We start from the raw sequence: 15,879 nt of genomic DNA on the forward strand, positions 1-15,879 counted from the left end.
AGCAGTAAATAAGAGGTAGGCAAAATCCAGAGGGACAGGCAGAGAAACAAAATGACTCATTCGACTCATGAACTGGAGGAGCAGCAGGAGACAGTGAGGCTATTGAAGAGTGAAACGAGCAATAAGAGAGAAAATAAAGAAAATGAAAAGAAGAAAAATAACAGAGAGAGTGGCTCAGGACTGGACGAGGCCAGGAGTAATTTGCTCCAGGGTTGTCTGAGTCCCTGCCTAAGAAGACACGGCGCGGCGCCCGTTCCCTGCAAATAGCCTCTGATGGTATTAAACTGGGTCTTTGCTGTATTGGTGCCAAGGCTGTCGCCTTCCAGACAGTGGGACGCGGCCCGGGGCAACGAGAGGCAGGAAAACTCAGGAGAAATGGTGCTGCAGCACCACAAGCCCAACAAACGCTCACAGTGGATTAACTACTCCCCCCCCACACAGACACAAGCACGCAAACAGGGTCCGTTCTGGTGCAACAGCTCAGCACATTTGCATTTCATTACCTCTACCTGTGACCACCCACACACACACACACACGCATACAAGCTTGGGAGCTGACAGGTGCTGAAGAAAGTGTCTGGATTCTGAGGGAAGGAGGCATTTGCTGATGACGGCAATAACAGACAGAGATTGACAGCTATGAAGATGCTCAGATGGGAGGAAGAGAATGTGAGAAAAGAGAGAAACCGAGCGAAACGTCCACTCTGCACTCCTGCATTGGGACGAATGTGAGAACAGGGGAATTTAGAGTCCCGTCAGAGTCAGCTCGTCTGTCATCTTGAGACACATCATTTCTCTATCCTCATCTGAAGATTGTTTTTGTTGTTGTTTTTTACCACGTCAGATTGATTTTCATTCGGTGCAGATAGATTATGTAAGTCGATGTTTTAAAATGAACAAAAAGTGCTGGCGGAAACGTAATTAAAACTCAATCTGAGCAAAGGCCGTTTTCTTTAATTGGTGCTTTTGTGACAGACTTAGTTTTTAAAAAAATCTTATTTATTTATTTATTTATTTTTTACTTAGCTAAAAGCTGATTTCTAGCTATGGCACAATTCGACTGGGTGCCACGATTCCCACTAGTAACCAACCTACTAGCCATCGGCAAGCGGCATACATAAACTGTCCTAAATCAAATGGGGAAAATAAAATGTATATGTTGGCATAAGAAACAAAATAACATTTAAGTTGCAGCAGCAGAAGACCGCTTCTTATTTTTTCTCGCAAGAGTATTCACACACCCCATAAACGCCATCGCGTTTTCTCAAGCTACAACTACAAACGTCTGTGCGTTTATATGATAACCTCAAGTGGAAGAAAAAGCATACAAGGCTTTCAAAATTAGTCAGGATTTGACATCTGAAAAGTGTGGCAAGCACTTTTTTAAATCAGGATCTCCCGGTGATCTTTAAAGGAAGATTGGAAAAAAAAGTCATCTGGTGTTGAAAGAGATGTGTGGAGGAAATATAACAATTCACATTACCCTAAAAAAAACGCACCTCCGGTATGAAACGTGGCAAATGGCATCATCATGCTGTGGGGGATCTTCTTCGTTCAACAGGGACAGGGAAATTTAGTACAGCCGATGGAAAGATGGATTAAGCAAAACAGAGGACAATTCTGGATGGAATCGTGTTAGAGGGTTCTGGAGACTTGAGACTGGGTCAGAGGTTTCGTACAGTCAAAGCTACATGGGAATGGCTTAGATCCCAGGATAGTCACGGATTAGAATGGAGCAGTGAAAGCCCATAAACTGAGAATTTGCCAAGAATTAAAATCGCTCAGTTGGGTCTGACTGAGCCATTCTTTTTTTTTTTTTTTTKCCAGAAAATTGGAATTTCTTTCCCATTTTAGTCGGAATAGGAAAGAATTGTTGGCCTATTACATGCAACGCAGCACTGCCTGGTAGAGGATGACCCCAAAAAGCTTAACAACTTTGTCTGATTGGTACTATTCTACAAATATGTGTATGTTTTAGTGCGTTATTTTTCTTTTTATTTAATTATCTTTATATCCAAGGAAAAATTGTTGAATTTTAACAAAATTGTCAAATTCCAAATGTGAAAATTACTTTAATTCACTGTTAAAAATGACAGAACAGCAGAAGCCTAGTATGCATTTTTTTATTTTATTTTTTTACTTTATTCCGCACAAGTAGGATCACTAGGTATTTGGGTAGGTGGGTACTGAAAGATTGGTCATGTCAGAGGCTGCTGCTGTACAACACCTGACCAGCCACAAAAAGCACAAGCTCCATCTCGTCTTTCCTGGACGATTAAAAATGTATGCACCCGTGGAGGATTGGGTGGCCCCGAAACAAGAAAACAAAACTGCATTAAAATTAGAGTGAGTAGGATACACGTACAAACACAGGCATTAATATCCTAGTCAAAAGTTGTATAACATCAGAGAGAGAGAGAGAGAGAGAAAAGGGAAAAATAAAAATGCTTCAGATTAGCTCTTCCTTTTCTGCATCTGAAAGCAGGATCGTTACAGAAAAAAAAAACAATATCTAATCGATTGTTTTTAATAAACCTTTCTGAGTTTTACTGCTGGATAATAAAATACTTCTCAGCCAAATTTTTTTTCAATTTTTCCACATAGGCAACTTTATAACGGTGTAAAAACAGTATTACTTTAAATTAATAGAAATGAACTGAGACATAAGACACCAATTACTGTAAATGTGCAGGATATTGACATTAAAATGAATTTAGTGAAAGAGTCCCAGCAATTATTAAGCAGACCAACGATCCAATGATGGTGATGATTAATATTAATGAAAACATTCACAACATTAACAACTGCACAGTATTTTCTGCTTCAGTCTTATATAGCATATTATGTTATTATTATTAGTTTTATTTACTAAAATAACTTTTTTGTGTGAACCTTTATATATGTAAAGGTTGTTCTGCTCTATTCATTCTATTCAGGTCAAAATGGTAAGGTTAATTGGTTACTCTAAATTGCCCAGACGTGTGTGTATTTGTATGTTTTGTGTGTGTATGTACTGCCCTGCAATAGACTGGTGACCTATCCAGATTGTACATCGCCTCTCACCTGGAAACTAGTGAAGACAGACCCCAGACCTGGAGGGTAAAACATGCAGACAGAACTGACTGACAGGTTCTGGCTTACAGGCTCCATAAACACCGCAACCAGCTAAGGGTCCATCGATTTTGTTTCCTGCAGAAGATATTTCAAAAATATTTCATAGTTTGTATGTAATCCACGTTGTGTGTAATTCCATGTATCTGAATCCAGAAATGCAGACTTCGTCCTAAAGTGGAGTAATCCCGTCCACCAGAAAACAAAGTTGGACGCCAGAGTTGCTGGCCATAGCTCATCTAATCTGAGTTGGCCTTTACATGACTGTGCTAAGTCACGCTCCAGATAAGGATGCTTTGGAGTCCCACATGATCCAAGCACATCAAAAAAATTTAATCCGTGGAATGAACTGTTGCGCACAAGAGGAAAAGGAAGAGCAGACACTGGTTCTGCCAGGGGGCTTCTCCGCCACGTCCTGAACCGAAGGCATATAAAAGAGTTTCCAAATCCTCAAGAAAAATAACCGCCTCTTAATGCCTGACAAGTCTGTGGAGTGGGACTGAGTGAATGTGAGCTGGGATTGTGTCTGTTGCTTTGGCATGAGCAACTCTCGTTCATCCTTTACCAAATGCAGTCGTTTAAACTTTTTGTGTTTCCCTCATAGCCCTCTTACACCCAAAGAGAAGTGGAAAACACTAGATAGATGGATAAATATGGATAGTCAACAAAACCCTTTTATGCTTCAAATCAATTTGGCAGAACAAACACCCGTCTGCATTCAGGAAACCTTTGCTACGTAGGGGTGATGGTTAAATATCACTTTGATCACCGTTCTGACCTCAGATCCATCTGACTCAGGATTGCAGTGATAATGCAGCAGCAGAAACTAATGGACATCGCCTCTGTGTGTATGATCACCGAGATCAGAGTGGAGGGGTGGGGGGGGCGATTACAGAGCCACTTCAGTGACCATTTAACTGCTGCTCCACTCATCACGTCTATTTAGATTCTGCAGTATCGCAACTAATGAAACCACAGTGACTCTACAGGCACAAAACGGTTCTGAAAAAAGTGAAAACAGCTCATGCAGAAGGAAAGAACCCAACGGTTGATTGACACAGCAGAGAGGCAGAGACCCAAGATGTCCGTCTGATGTACAGTAAAAGACAAGGGGCAAGGCGGCAACAAGTGACGGCTGCAGCTTTTATAGGTTGCAGGCACAACCGAGGTCGGGGAAATTCAAACTGGAAGAGATGTGCGTGATAAATTCAGACCGCACATTAGGCTCTCTGCATCGGATAAGGTGAGCACAACGCGGCCTGACAACAGCACATCAAATGTGTGACAGAGGACCAAATCGACTTTAATGCCTGCGCTTTAATCTGTTGGCCACACACTGAACAAGTGAACGGATGTCGGGGATAAACCCTGCAGTTTCAATTAGTATGAGACCCGACTCTTCTCCGTTGGTCGGTGCCGCTTGGTACGGCAGACGACCGCTGCGTCCGCTGGCTCAAAGCGGTCACTTCTTAGTGGGTCAGCGAGGACGTTAAAAGCTGCGATTTACGGCCAACGATGCAGCTCAGCGAGCCTGTATTTACAGAGAACGAGGCCAACTTTGACCCAGATGGTGCAAATAGTCTGATGTTTATCAGATATGGTATTTGTCATGTTCAAAGTGACGTGTCTGTCAAGAGCTCAGAAAATCTGACGTTGAAGCAGCTGGACAGAATTTGACCCCGTGGAGAGTTCAGTCAAAGGAACATCTGCCACAGTAGATGTTGTGGTATTTTATTTTAGGCCAAGTTTGGACGAGAATTCTGTCTGGAAACTATTTTTGGATGTTGTTTGGGGGGAAAGTTCCACATTAGATGAAACTGCGAAGACACCTTGAATCCACTGTAATTGTCATGCCCAGCCACTGTGTGGCGCTGTGATCTTAGCATGGTGTCGAAACAAACATGAGCCTTAGCTTTTGATCCTCATAGACATAACATAAGATATATTATGTCTATGTTGATCCTTAGCTTAGTAGCCTATCTTCGTCTTTGACTACCAAGAGCTCATGTGACACATATACATATATATATATATATTTTTTTTTTTATCAGAAAATGTGTTAAGCACAGACAGCAATAGATGTTATTTGCCACTGTTTTTGTTGTTATCTGCCCGTGAATGCATGTCAGCGTTCTGCATTCGTGTTCCCGAAATATTATCGGAGACTCCGATAACTGAACAGGTGAAAACAAGCAGCTGGACCGCGACAAAAAATGTTGCCATTTCACTAATGAACAGCACTGTGTAAATGCATGGGTAAGAACCAACAGATTCAGTTTCTATTTAAACAGTAATGCCAGACTCAAGAAGATAAAAAAAAAACATTTACTCAACTTACTACAGAAAATCTTCTTCTTGATAGCAGATAATCTAAGAAAAGAGAAGCCAAAGTAAGTTTCTGCACCTAACTTAAAAGCTTTGTGATTAATCGAGTTTCCAGTAATTTAATCATTTTTACAAAAGGAGGAGAAATGCATTGCATAAGTACTAAGACTTGATTAGAATTATGTAACAGAATTTCGAAACCAACTACAGTCTCTACCCACTGGGGTCAAGCTGGACTCGTGCTGGGGGCTGAGAAAAAAGCTTTGTGTCCTTCACCATAAAGACGAACAAAAGACAGAACCCCGTTTGTTCATCATGTGCTGAGAGCAGAGGGGGAGTGTAATGAAGAGGTGGGAGGGGTGCATGTCTAATTGGTTGTGAGTTTGCGTGTGGGGTGGGGGCAGCAACCCCATTGAATATTCAATATGATGAATGAGCGTCAGGGCTTTTCATAGAAAACAGAAGCCTTGAAACGCAAGACCACAACAGCAAACTGGGACAACAAGAGCTGTAGTATTCAGATTCACTTTGTTAATACGCTCACAAAAGGCACAGTCTGAGTGTTTTTCTGACATCTTGAAAAAAAATCAAGCCGATAAACAACAAAAACTGAAGACAAACGTGAAATCAAACAGGCATTTCACATCACTTGAAAAGCATCGCAATTCACAACTCAGCATTTTGATAGAGGTTTGAGCTGCTATAAACATTAGACACTGGCTGTAATGTGCAAGTGTTGGGAAGTGAGAGGGAAAACCATAGAGAAATCGAAAGAGCTGTCTGAAGCCTCCGGAAGCAGCTTCTGAGCCTGGAAAATTATCTAAAAAGGTTTCAAATGAATCTGATATTAATCCTTACACTGCACAAAAAAATAGTCTACGTGTGGAAGACGCTCAAAACAACTTGTTCACCCTGAAAGCAGACTGTAAGATGCTAAATGTAGCATCAAAAAGTCCTAAAATGTCATTCCATTGTCAACAAGAGGTGCATACCTGTGCTATCAGAAAGAGACTGCTCACATTTAACTTTCATGGATGGAAAAAACTTTGACTCTCCAAGAAAAATGTGAAGGCAGGACTTTAGCTCAAGGGGACAAAAGGCAAAGATAAGGACTTCTCTAAAGTCAGATAGATGAATAAAATAAACATCTCACAGCTGAAAGTGACAAACTTTCCTCAGATTGACATCAAAGAAAGGTTGTTGGCTACAAGAAGTGTCTCACAAAAGTTTTTTCTTTAACCAAAGGGGGTACACTAGGTATTAGGGTACACCCCGGAACTAGTTAGTAGACACATTTTTGTAAACTTTTATGAAAAATAAGTAAAGCAATGGGGATGTTTGGTTTTTGTGTGCAATGCAAGTTCCATTAACCTTAGGTAAATCAAAAAGAAAAAACATTAATAAGGGAACTGTTCTTTAAAAAAAAAACAAATATTTAATGAGGCATTCTAACTCTCTTAATTTGTATTAAGATACATGTATCTTAATACAGATAATACATGCATTTAAGATAGTTTTATAAGTGATGTACAAAAATATTCAACATTATTTTATTTATAAAACAGCAAAAGGTAAGTACTGGTCAACATAGATTCCAAACCTTCTGTTTTTCTCTGTGTGTTGGGTCTTAACCACAAGGAGAAGAAAAACAGGGCAAAATGGCACACTTTGCAGAGAAAGCTCAGGGTAATTAGTTAGCCAACGTGAAGGTTTTTGCCTCAGCATAACTGGGCTAATTGTTCTGCTTCAATACTATGTGTTTAAAGGGCTTGGTGACAACCACCCTGGTCGTTTGCTACAGCTCCACTTACAGCAGCTCTTCTACAATAACCTACATTTCTCAAGATTCTGCTTCACATCATAAGCAGCAGTATCTCACCCCATTGCCAAGCGCCGGCTGAAAGTCTCAGGCAGAGAAACTAGATTTCACAGACAGACTGCACAACCAAAAATAGAGAAGAAAAGGGCACGTTGTTTGCTCCTGCAAATGTTAAGCTGAGTACTTGGAGGACAAATGCAGGCAAATATTTTTGCATAATCTTCCAAATCCATCTTTTCGAAGACTTGCTGCATTATGTGAAGCTGAGGATTAAATACAGTAATGAAATAAAGTAAAAGACAGATGGAACAAACGCCACTGCCTTGTAATTACCACCTTTCCAAAACTGGTGTAAACCTCTACCAAATCCTTGCATTAAAGGGCCCCAATATGCAGAAAAAAGGTTCACATGGACTCTGCCTGGGTCCATGTGAACCCATGAAATTCATCAATATCATGATGAAACAAAACACTGCAGGAGAAAACACAAACAGTGTCTTGTGTTATAATTGCGTGGGCGTTGAACCAGCATGACTAACACATGCACAGATGTGCTCATAAACACGTCAAAGTCCCCGAGAGCAATGTTTCATCTGCCACCGTATTAGCACGTAAGATATGAAACTATGCAAAAAATGTAAAAAGGAACACAATGAAGAACTTGCAATAATTCACTGTGGTTTAGGTTTCACCCTGAAATAATAGATTATTAAAAGAAACTCTTGAATAAAGTATAGTTGTTTTAGTCTACGGTTTGCTTTTCTACTGTTTGTGGATGTAATTGAGCTCAGTGCAGTAGCACAACATTTTTAAACTACATCCAGCTTACTGTAATGGGAGATGTGCTGAAGCGAATCTTCCTCTTTGGTGGGACGTCCTCTTTGTTTTCTTCCGGCAGACCAGGGATCTCCGTCACGTCGGAGCCAGGGTCGTAGACAATATCCTCGTCATCACCATACAGGTCATCATCGGGATCGGTGCAGCTTTCCCCCCAGCCCTGGTAACAGGCGTCCCCATCTGCATTAAAAATCACCCTCTCATTTCCTGTATATTCCTCCTCCGGTTCTTCAGTTTGGTCCTTGGGTGGTTCAGGGGAGGTTTCCTGCTTCAAAGCATCCACGTCGTCTTTACTTTCTCCAGTTTGTGGGGTTATGGTGGGCAGCGGGTCATGAGTAACATCTTCAAAATTTTTATTGGTAATCACAGTACTACGTGTAGATTTTGAGGCTTTGGTGACTTCTTGGTCCTCGATAAGTGTCAGTGAGTCTGAGGGTTTTTCTTCTTCTTCGTAAGAGCCGTTAACCTGGCTTCCATTGGTGGTGGCATTGTACAAATTTTGCCTGTCTCTTCTAGAAGTTTTCCCGGTTTTGTCCTGGATCTCTTCATCTCGTGAACTCTCTTTTTTGGCTTCAGAAGTATCTGCTCCAGGACTGGGGCTCAGGAAGTCCTCAGTGGATGAAGACGCAGGAAACTTGCCCCCGATTTTGTTCCGGTAGTTTCCGCGGATTGGAGATTGTCGTGACTCATCCTCACTGAGATCTCCTCCTTGGCGATAGGATCCATCAGGTGAGTAGAGGGCTCGCCTACTGACTCCTCTATAGGACCCCCCTTGATTGTGTTGGTCAGCATTTTCAAAAACAGCACTGAGCTGACTAACGGTTGGTGACGATGCCTCGGTTCTGGAGCACAGAGAGTCCAGAGAGTCTGTGCTGCCTCTGTTGGACCTCGCTCCTCTCCAGTCATCAAGGTGTTCATGAGAGCCCCTCTTGTCGCGTCCGTAGGGAAAGACCGGTGATTGGGATTGGTCACGTGACTGTTGTTCAAATAATTTCCTGGTTTCGGAAAACTTTGCCCCTGCACCCCCAATCCTCTCAGCAGACGAAGAATGTTGAAGTTTGATGACTGATCCATCAGTTTTGTTGATGAAGTTGGTGGGCTTCACTAGTTTTTGCGGCGAGGATTCGTCCCGACCCCTGGCTTTACTGGTTGTATTTTCTGAGCCCATCTGCATGAACATGTCCTTAATGCGACTGACATGAGCGCCATACTGGCGACCCCTCGGTTGTTTCACCCGCTCGAGGTCTTTGGGCTTCGAGTCCCCGTCAATCCGAGGCTGGTCAAAGGCCCTCTTAAGTGCCTGAAACTCAGCCCGGTAGGCATTACGGTGGGGGGAGGCACTGCGGAGGCTGGTCCTCTCCCCCGAAGCCTCCGTCTTCAGCATGATGATGTCTTTGGGTTTAGAGGCAATGTCAGCATTGCTGTGACCTCATTAGAGCCCAAAGTCTAGTCAGGCCTACTCCAGTGCTTTAAGCCTAGTCACACCTGCAGAGATGAAAAGAGATGTAAGTATACTGAATTTATATTCTGATCTCAACAACAGTCAATGCAGAACGTCTTTATTCTACCCCACAGTGTTTTCTCAGAGATAAACACACATCAGTAGAAGCACCAGAGGCAGTTTTGGGATGAAGAGTCCTGCCTGAGGATGTTGAATGAAAAAGTAGGTACTGTGTCTTTCTGTGTACTGCCCAACTCACTCTTCCTCCTGATACTTCAGGATGCACCTCCAAACACATAAACAATCATCCCTAGCTAACTTTTAACTTTAATAATTATAGATAAAAGCTAGAAAACATCATTTGTGTTATCAATTACATATTTACATACTCTTCAAAAGACAAGCAGAAGAAATATGCTGCTTGATGTTATTGTACGCAAGGTATAAGCAAGCATAAGAATACCACAGATTCATGGTATATATAAAAATGTTTTTAAAAATGTACATGAGCGCACTGATAAGCAAAAATCATTCCTGCTTCCTGTAGCATAATCAATATTACAGATTTAATAGCGTTATCTATAAAATTTATTGATTCTTATTTTTTACCCAAAAAAAACAGACCTTTTTTTTTAACAAAAATAAAGTAAAATGTGCAGTAGCCTTGTTTCAGCCAGCCAACAGGCAATAGCAGCAATAAATCAATCAAAATCAGTCATTTTGATTGATTTATTAATCAATTTTGTTTTGTAACCAGGTTGCTGTGCACTACAGACTTCTGCCCAGGTCCGCCTTGAAAATGAGATCTGGATCTCATAGGGTTTACCTGGTTAAATAAAGGAAATAATTTTTTTTTTTTTTTTTTGGGGGGGGGGTGGTCAACATCTGTGATTCTAATTTAAAAGCTTTAACTGCAGGAATGCTTTGATGGACAATTTTGTGCAGTTTAACCTCAATTACACTCTTAGCGTCTTTAGGTCACACCCTTTGATATTTACAAATCTATACTTCATGTTAAGATTCATACATTTGTATTCAAAGCTGTATGAAATATACTTGTTTTAGTTTCTTTTATTTATTTGATAACCGTCTCTATAGGAACAGTAACACTTTCATCTCCTCAAGTCATCACATGCCTTATAGGTTTTCTTTTTTGTTGTTGTTGTTGTTGTTGTTGTTTTTCCAAAATGTCAACCATCACTCTCTGACTGTATCATCTTTATTATGAGCTTTAATGTTTTGCTTGCAGACATGTGGCACTTTTGGGCAATATTTATTTGCTTCCAGACACCGTGATACTGGATTAAAGCAGACAAATATTCCATATCTACGGCCATTAATATTTAATCTGGTTCGGAAATGCATACCACACTGTGAGAGGTGAAACATCAGGAAATACTGAGATAAAAAAAGAACACAGGAACAACCATCCGGTACATGAAAAATCCATTAACCCGAGTTGTTCTGTAACCCACAGCCTGAATGGTATAGATGTAAGAGTAACAGAAGCAGGGACTGAACCCTAAATGTCCTGGTTCACTATTCATTATTCACCAAGCTGGACTCTACGGGTCACTTCTGTGAATTTCTTAAGCAATACATTGATTGGCTTGATCTCCAGCACCACTGTGAGGGGAGGAAAGAAGATCATAATGTTGTTTGGGAGGAGAAAAAAAAAAAAAGTGAGGCTTTAACACTGACTCAGTTGAATCAGACAAACAAGCGCACATCAGCCACACCGCGCAGAACATGACAGCTCAGGCTTGCCCCCCCCCCCCCCACCTTTTCCTCCTCCCCGGAGCCCTTTAACGTGCATTTATTTACATTTATCTCCTTTGGTATCTTTCTGAAAACAGGCGGAACACATGCGGTCAAATGTTCAAGACGGCGAAGTTCTAACTGTTCGCCACAAAACCACTGCGATCTGGCTCCACTGCAAGAAAAAAAAAAAAAAACAACAACAACAACAAACAAACAAACAAAAAAACAAAAGACTTACATTCAACGCTCTAGCTTCGTTGGGCTCCTAACAGGCAAGAAATGTAATCCAGAGGGCAAATGCGGAGGGAAATATGGATGCCCTCGCTGGAAAAGCTTCCCAAAAATAACATTTCTCTCCCACGCTCGTAAATGGTCCAGGACGGAATCGCCACTACAGAAACGCTTAGACACACTGAAGCCGCTTCAACGCCATTGCAGGCAGTGGGTGATGCTGCCAGTTGCACAATAGGGGTGTCGGGGCAATTTGGCAGCCCGCCTCACTGAGAGCTTGCACTCTCGCGGCGTTCGCCGGAGGGCAGCGTCCGATCCACATCCACGTCGCGTCCAAGCGCACGAACTCGCCGCGCTGATGAGCAGCGGCGTGGAAATATAAAGCGTCATGTGACAGGTGCTCAAACCTAAACTGCGGCAATGGTTCGGTCCGATAATCTGCGCCGCGGAGGGGGTGGGGTGAGGTGGGGTGGGGTGGGGGGGATCCAGTGAGCCTGCAGTCTGGCATAAATACCAACACACACAGCGACTGTAACTTCGCTGGAGGATGAGTGCTCGGTAGAGGGCTCTGGGTGGTGTGGGGTCAAGGACCACACTGATGCTGGTTCCCAAACGGCGGTGCCGGGGCCAGGAAGTGGTGCCGGAGAAGTTTACAGCTGTTGTGTCATGCTGCAGTTCAACTGCCAGAGCTTTAAAATTAAACTTAAAGGTTTAGTTTGAATTGGTTTTTTCTTTCTGTTTTTTTTTTTGTTTGTTTTGTTTTTTTGTTGTTTTTTTTGGGGGGGGGGGGAGGGTTCTAAGGAGTTGCGTTAAGTAGCCAGGGTCTTACACATCGCAATATATGTTTTTGATAGTTTAAAGAAACACAAAAGTTTAATTGACAACCAGACTGGATCAGTTTTTCAGACTGGATCAGTTTTTCTGTCATATTGAAATTAGCACAATTTTGTTTCGCAAAACAAACTCACATTGCAAGGGTAAAAGGACAAAACCTCCAATCTGAAAAAAACCAGTTGCTGTGTTCAACGTTATCTCAGCAAACACAAGTGTGTATTTTTCCATCATGAGGCATTTCTGTCACAAAGAAAGGCATGTTTTGTTTAAGTCAGATCAAATATGGTCAGTCTTGCTCATTCTCGTTACTTAAAGTAAAATTCCAGCAGATCGGAAGATTTTGAACTGTGGTGATGGAATTCCTCTGAATGGTGTGAGTCATTTGTCAGATGTAACAAACACAAGTATTGCGCTAATAGCTGATTCAGTGATCTGAATCAGCCGTAGAAAGTTTCAGCAGAAGTGATGCTTGAAAATAGAACGGTGGAAAAAGGAATTTCTGGGCAGCACCCTCTAGCATCAGGCGGGGGCAGACACCCTTAGAGGGTTGCTATGACGAAAATAAACAAATGAATGAATGTTCTTGTGTTGTATGCCAAGGTGTGTTTAATTTATTGAAGAGATCCTTGGCATGACTTTACTCTGAAACTAGCCCTGGTCCGATTTGTCGTTAGCTTGAATCTTCAGTCAAAACTTCTTTCTCTTGATCCAGATTTAGATAACTGCAGAACCCATGTAAGATTATTACTTGCAAAATAGCGACTTTACAGGAACTTACTTCAAAAATTCAAAACTGTTGCACATTTACACCACATACTAGTTTCTGCCACCCCCAACTTCATGTTTTAGAGACAAACATTGTTCAGTTTTAAAAAATACCTTCGCAGCTCTTCATTTGCTCCTTTGTTTATGAGCTTATTAATAAACTCATAAAATATCGAATTGTTTTTGTTTTAAATAGTCTTTTAAATAACTTTGACTCCAAACTCTAAGATTTAAAAGAGGTGTGCTTTGAGTTCATCATAAATTCTGAGTTTCTAGGATTTAAAAGTATGTTTTATTAACGTGAATCAACAATTAGAGTTCAATATAGCTCACAAGCTGTTTTGTTTTTTTTGTTTCTGTCCGTGAAATTGTTATATATTTTTGGATTTCCAACTGTAAAATGAAACTGTAAACGCCCACTGTGACATGATTACATATAGTTAGAGTTTAGTCCTGAACTAACAACAAACATCTGCCTATGTATGTCTTGATTGTATTTTAAATGACTAGGTAGTTCAATTTTGTTTGGGGTAAAAGCCAAATATGAAGTAATCTCCAACATTAATTCACTCAAATCTCATTATTTCGCTATGTCCGGATTTCTTCACTCTTTAACAAGCCATGTTTAAGAATTTAGTTTCCAAATAATAGTATTCATATTTAGGAATATGAATACTGCTTTTTTCCTCATTCATGCTTAGCAGGATCTAAGAAGAAGTCAGACATTCCAGCTGGTTGGGTCACACAGCAGTTCACAGACACACCACCTAAAGCAGAAAATCATGTGATTAATCACGAGGAAACAAGGAAGCTTTGTCAACACTGAAATGTGTGATTACTTTTACAGACGGTCCAGAGTTACTTTGGCGATTTTGCTGTGATAAAATAGAGACCTCTGTTAATTTCGCATATACAGAAAATCTAACAGTGTAACAAATGCTTGTCACTGATTTTAGGTTTTACTCTAAACTATTTGTGACAATTACATATTTTTCTTTCACAGTGTTGGTCTATCACATTAGATACCAATTTTTTTTTAAAAATCATTGATGTTTTTGAAATAGCTTTCACCATTTAAATTCAGTTCAGTTTGCTTATATAGCATCAAATCACAGCAAATGTCATCTCAAGTTACTTTGCGAAAAGCAATCACATAATTCAGTCCCAATATGCAAAAGCCCATTACATCTAGTGGTTTTGTTTAGGTGAGAAACACAACCACAAACCAGCTGCAAAATGTATAGGATGTAAGACAAGCACACACAGTTAGTCACAGAAATAGTTCCTGCAGTTTCTTTCTCTAGAAAAGTGAAGCCGTTCAAGAAAGAATGGCAGGATCTAGTGCATCATCTCTAGAATAAAGACATGAACTTGTTAACAGCAACAGTTCAGATGTCGATCCAGAAAAGTATGACAGAAATACAGAATGCCAGCAAAAAAAAAGAAAAGAAAAGAAAGTTAATAGGAGAAATAATGTCAGATAATAAAAAAATTGAGAGAGTAGTGAGTTAGGAGAAGTATGTCCTCCACCAGCCTAAGCTACAGAGACAGCTCGGGATAATTTAACCCACTTTCCTGCATATAGGCTGAGAGCTGGTTCCACTTGAGAGGATCCTGATCAGTTAAAGATCTGCCTCTCATTCTACTTTTAGACCATTAAACCTGCAGTATGAGAGGGAAGTGCTCTGTTGGGAACATATGGATAATCAGATTTCTGATATAAGACTTTTTGACAATAAAGCATTATATAAAAATATAAATAATCCATCATAAATTAATGCATTATATTAGTTTTTCTACATCACTCTTGGACAGGATAGTTTTATTTTGGAAGTATTTTGGATCTGAAATTTGAAAAAAAAAAAAAAAAAACCATTTATTATAAAATTTTAATGACATATCCTCATCAAATACAAGACCAAGGTTTTTTTGTTTGTTTTTTTTTTGCTTTATTACCAAAGGTCAATATAATGCCGCCCTGTGTAAGTGACAGACTAAATAGTTTATTTTTCAAAGATCAAGATCCTAAGATGACAAATTCTATCCTGTCTGAATTTAAAAGCACAAAATGTAAAGTCATCCAGGTTTTCGTCTTCTCAAGACCTGCCTCTAGACTAACTGATCTGAGTAATCCGGATTAACAGACAGCATAATAAGCACAGCAGTGTAAATCTATTTCATAGATAGAAAGATACAGATACATTTTTCTCTATACGTGTAGGTAAGTAATTTATAGCTGCCATGTAGCACAAACACCACCCATCAGATTGAATTTATACATTAAAATCCCAAATCAGGCATTTTTTCCCCAGCGCAAACATGCAGTAGGCTCACTCCCCTTGATCGGATGGCTGTGTAACACCTCCTTTACAAATACAAAGATCCTTGTGATGCATTCATACTTGTCTAAACACCGGCTGTGTAAGATGTTGCTAAGCAACCTAAAAATAATCTTAAGGGGATAGATGGGAGAAAACAGCAAAGCACAGCAGAGCAAAAGGGATGGTGTTTTTTCCTGCAAAAGCCAAGGATTTTTGTAAATATCAAAATATCAAAAGAGCAGTCTTAGAGGTGACTGACAGCAGGGGAGCATGTGGGGCAAATTAAGGGTCCCAAAGCACATTAGGACACCATGACTGGGATCCAGCACTGCCCAAAACACGACCATCTGCCTGCTAAGGCGGCCGCTGCAGGAGGCTGGGACAGATTGAAGCAGACACTTTCAAAACAACCTTCTGCCCTCAGCTGTGCTTGG

At 40.6% G+C, this 15,879-nt stretch overlaps 1 protein-coding gene across 5 annotated transcripts in view; it reads right to left on the reverse strand.

The window, feature by feature from the left end:
* The window catches only part of ppp1r9a (protein phosphatase 1, regulatory subunit 9A), a 54,528-nt gene that overhangs the window by 35,739 nt on the left and 2,910 nt on the right, over positions 1–15,879 (reverse strand). For 2 of the 5 annotated variants that reach the window (XM_008421729.2, XM_008421728.2), the window contains exons 1-2: positions 11,533–11,950; positions 8,085–9,577 (exon numbers count right to left, since the gene is read on the reverse strand). In XM_008421729.2, the coding sequence (XP_008419951.1) occupies positions 8,085–9,476 (1,392 nt within the window). In that variant the 5' untranslated portion in view covers positions 9,477–9,577; positions 11,533–11,950. Of the gene's footprint in view, positions 1–8,084; positions 9,578–11,532; positions 11,951–15,879 lie in introns of those variants that run through there. The other 3 variants (XM_008421727.2, XM_008421725.2, XM_008421726.1) reach the window with 2 other exon arrangements.

Source organism: Poecilia reticulata, linkage group LG11 (assembly GCF_000633615.1).
Source record: "Poecilia reticulata strain Guanapo linkage group LG11, Guppy_female_1.0+MT, whole genome shotgun sequence".
NCBI lineage: Eukaryota > Metazoa > Chordata > Actinopteri > Cyprinodontiformes > Poeciliidae > Poecilia > Poecilia reticulata.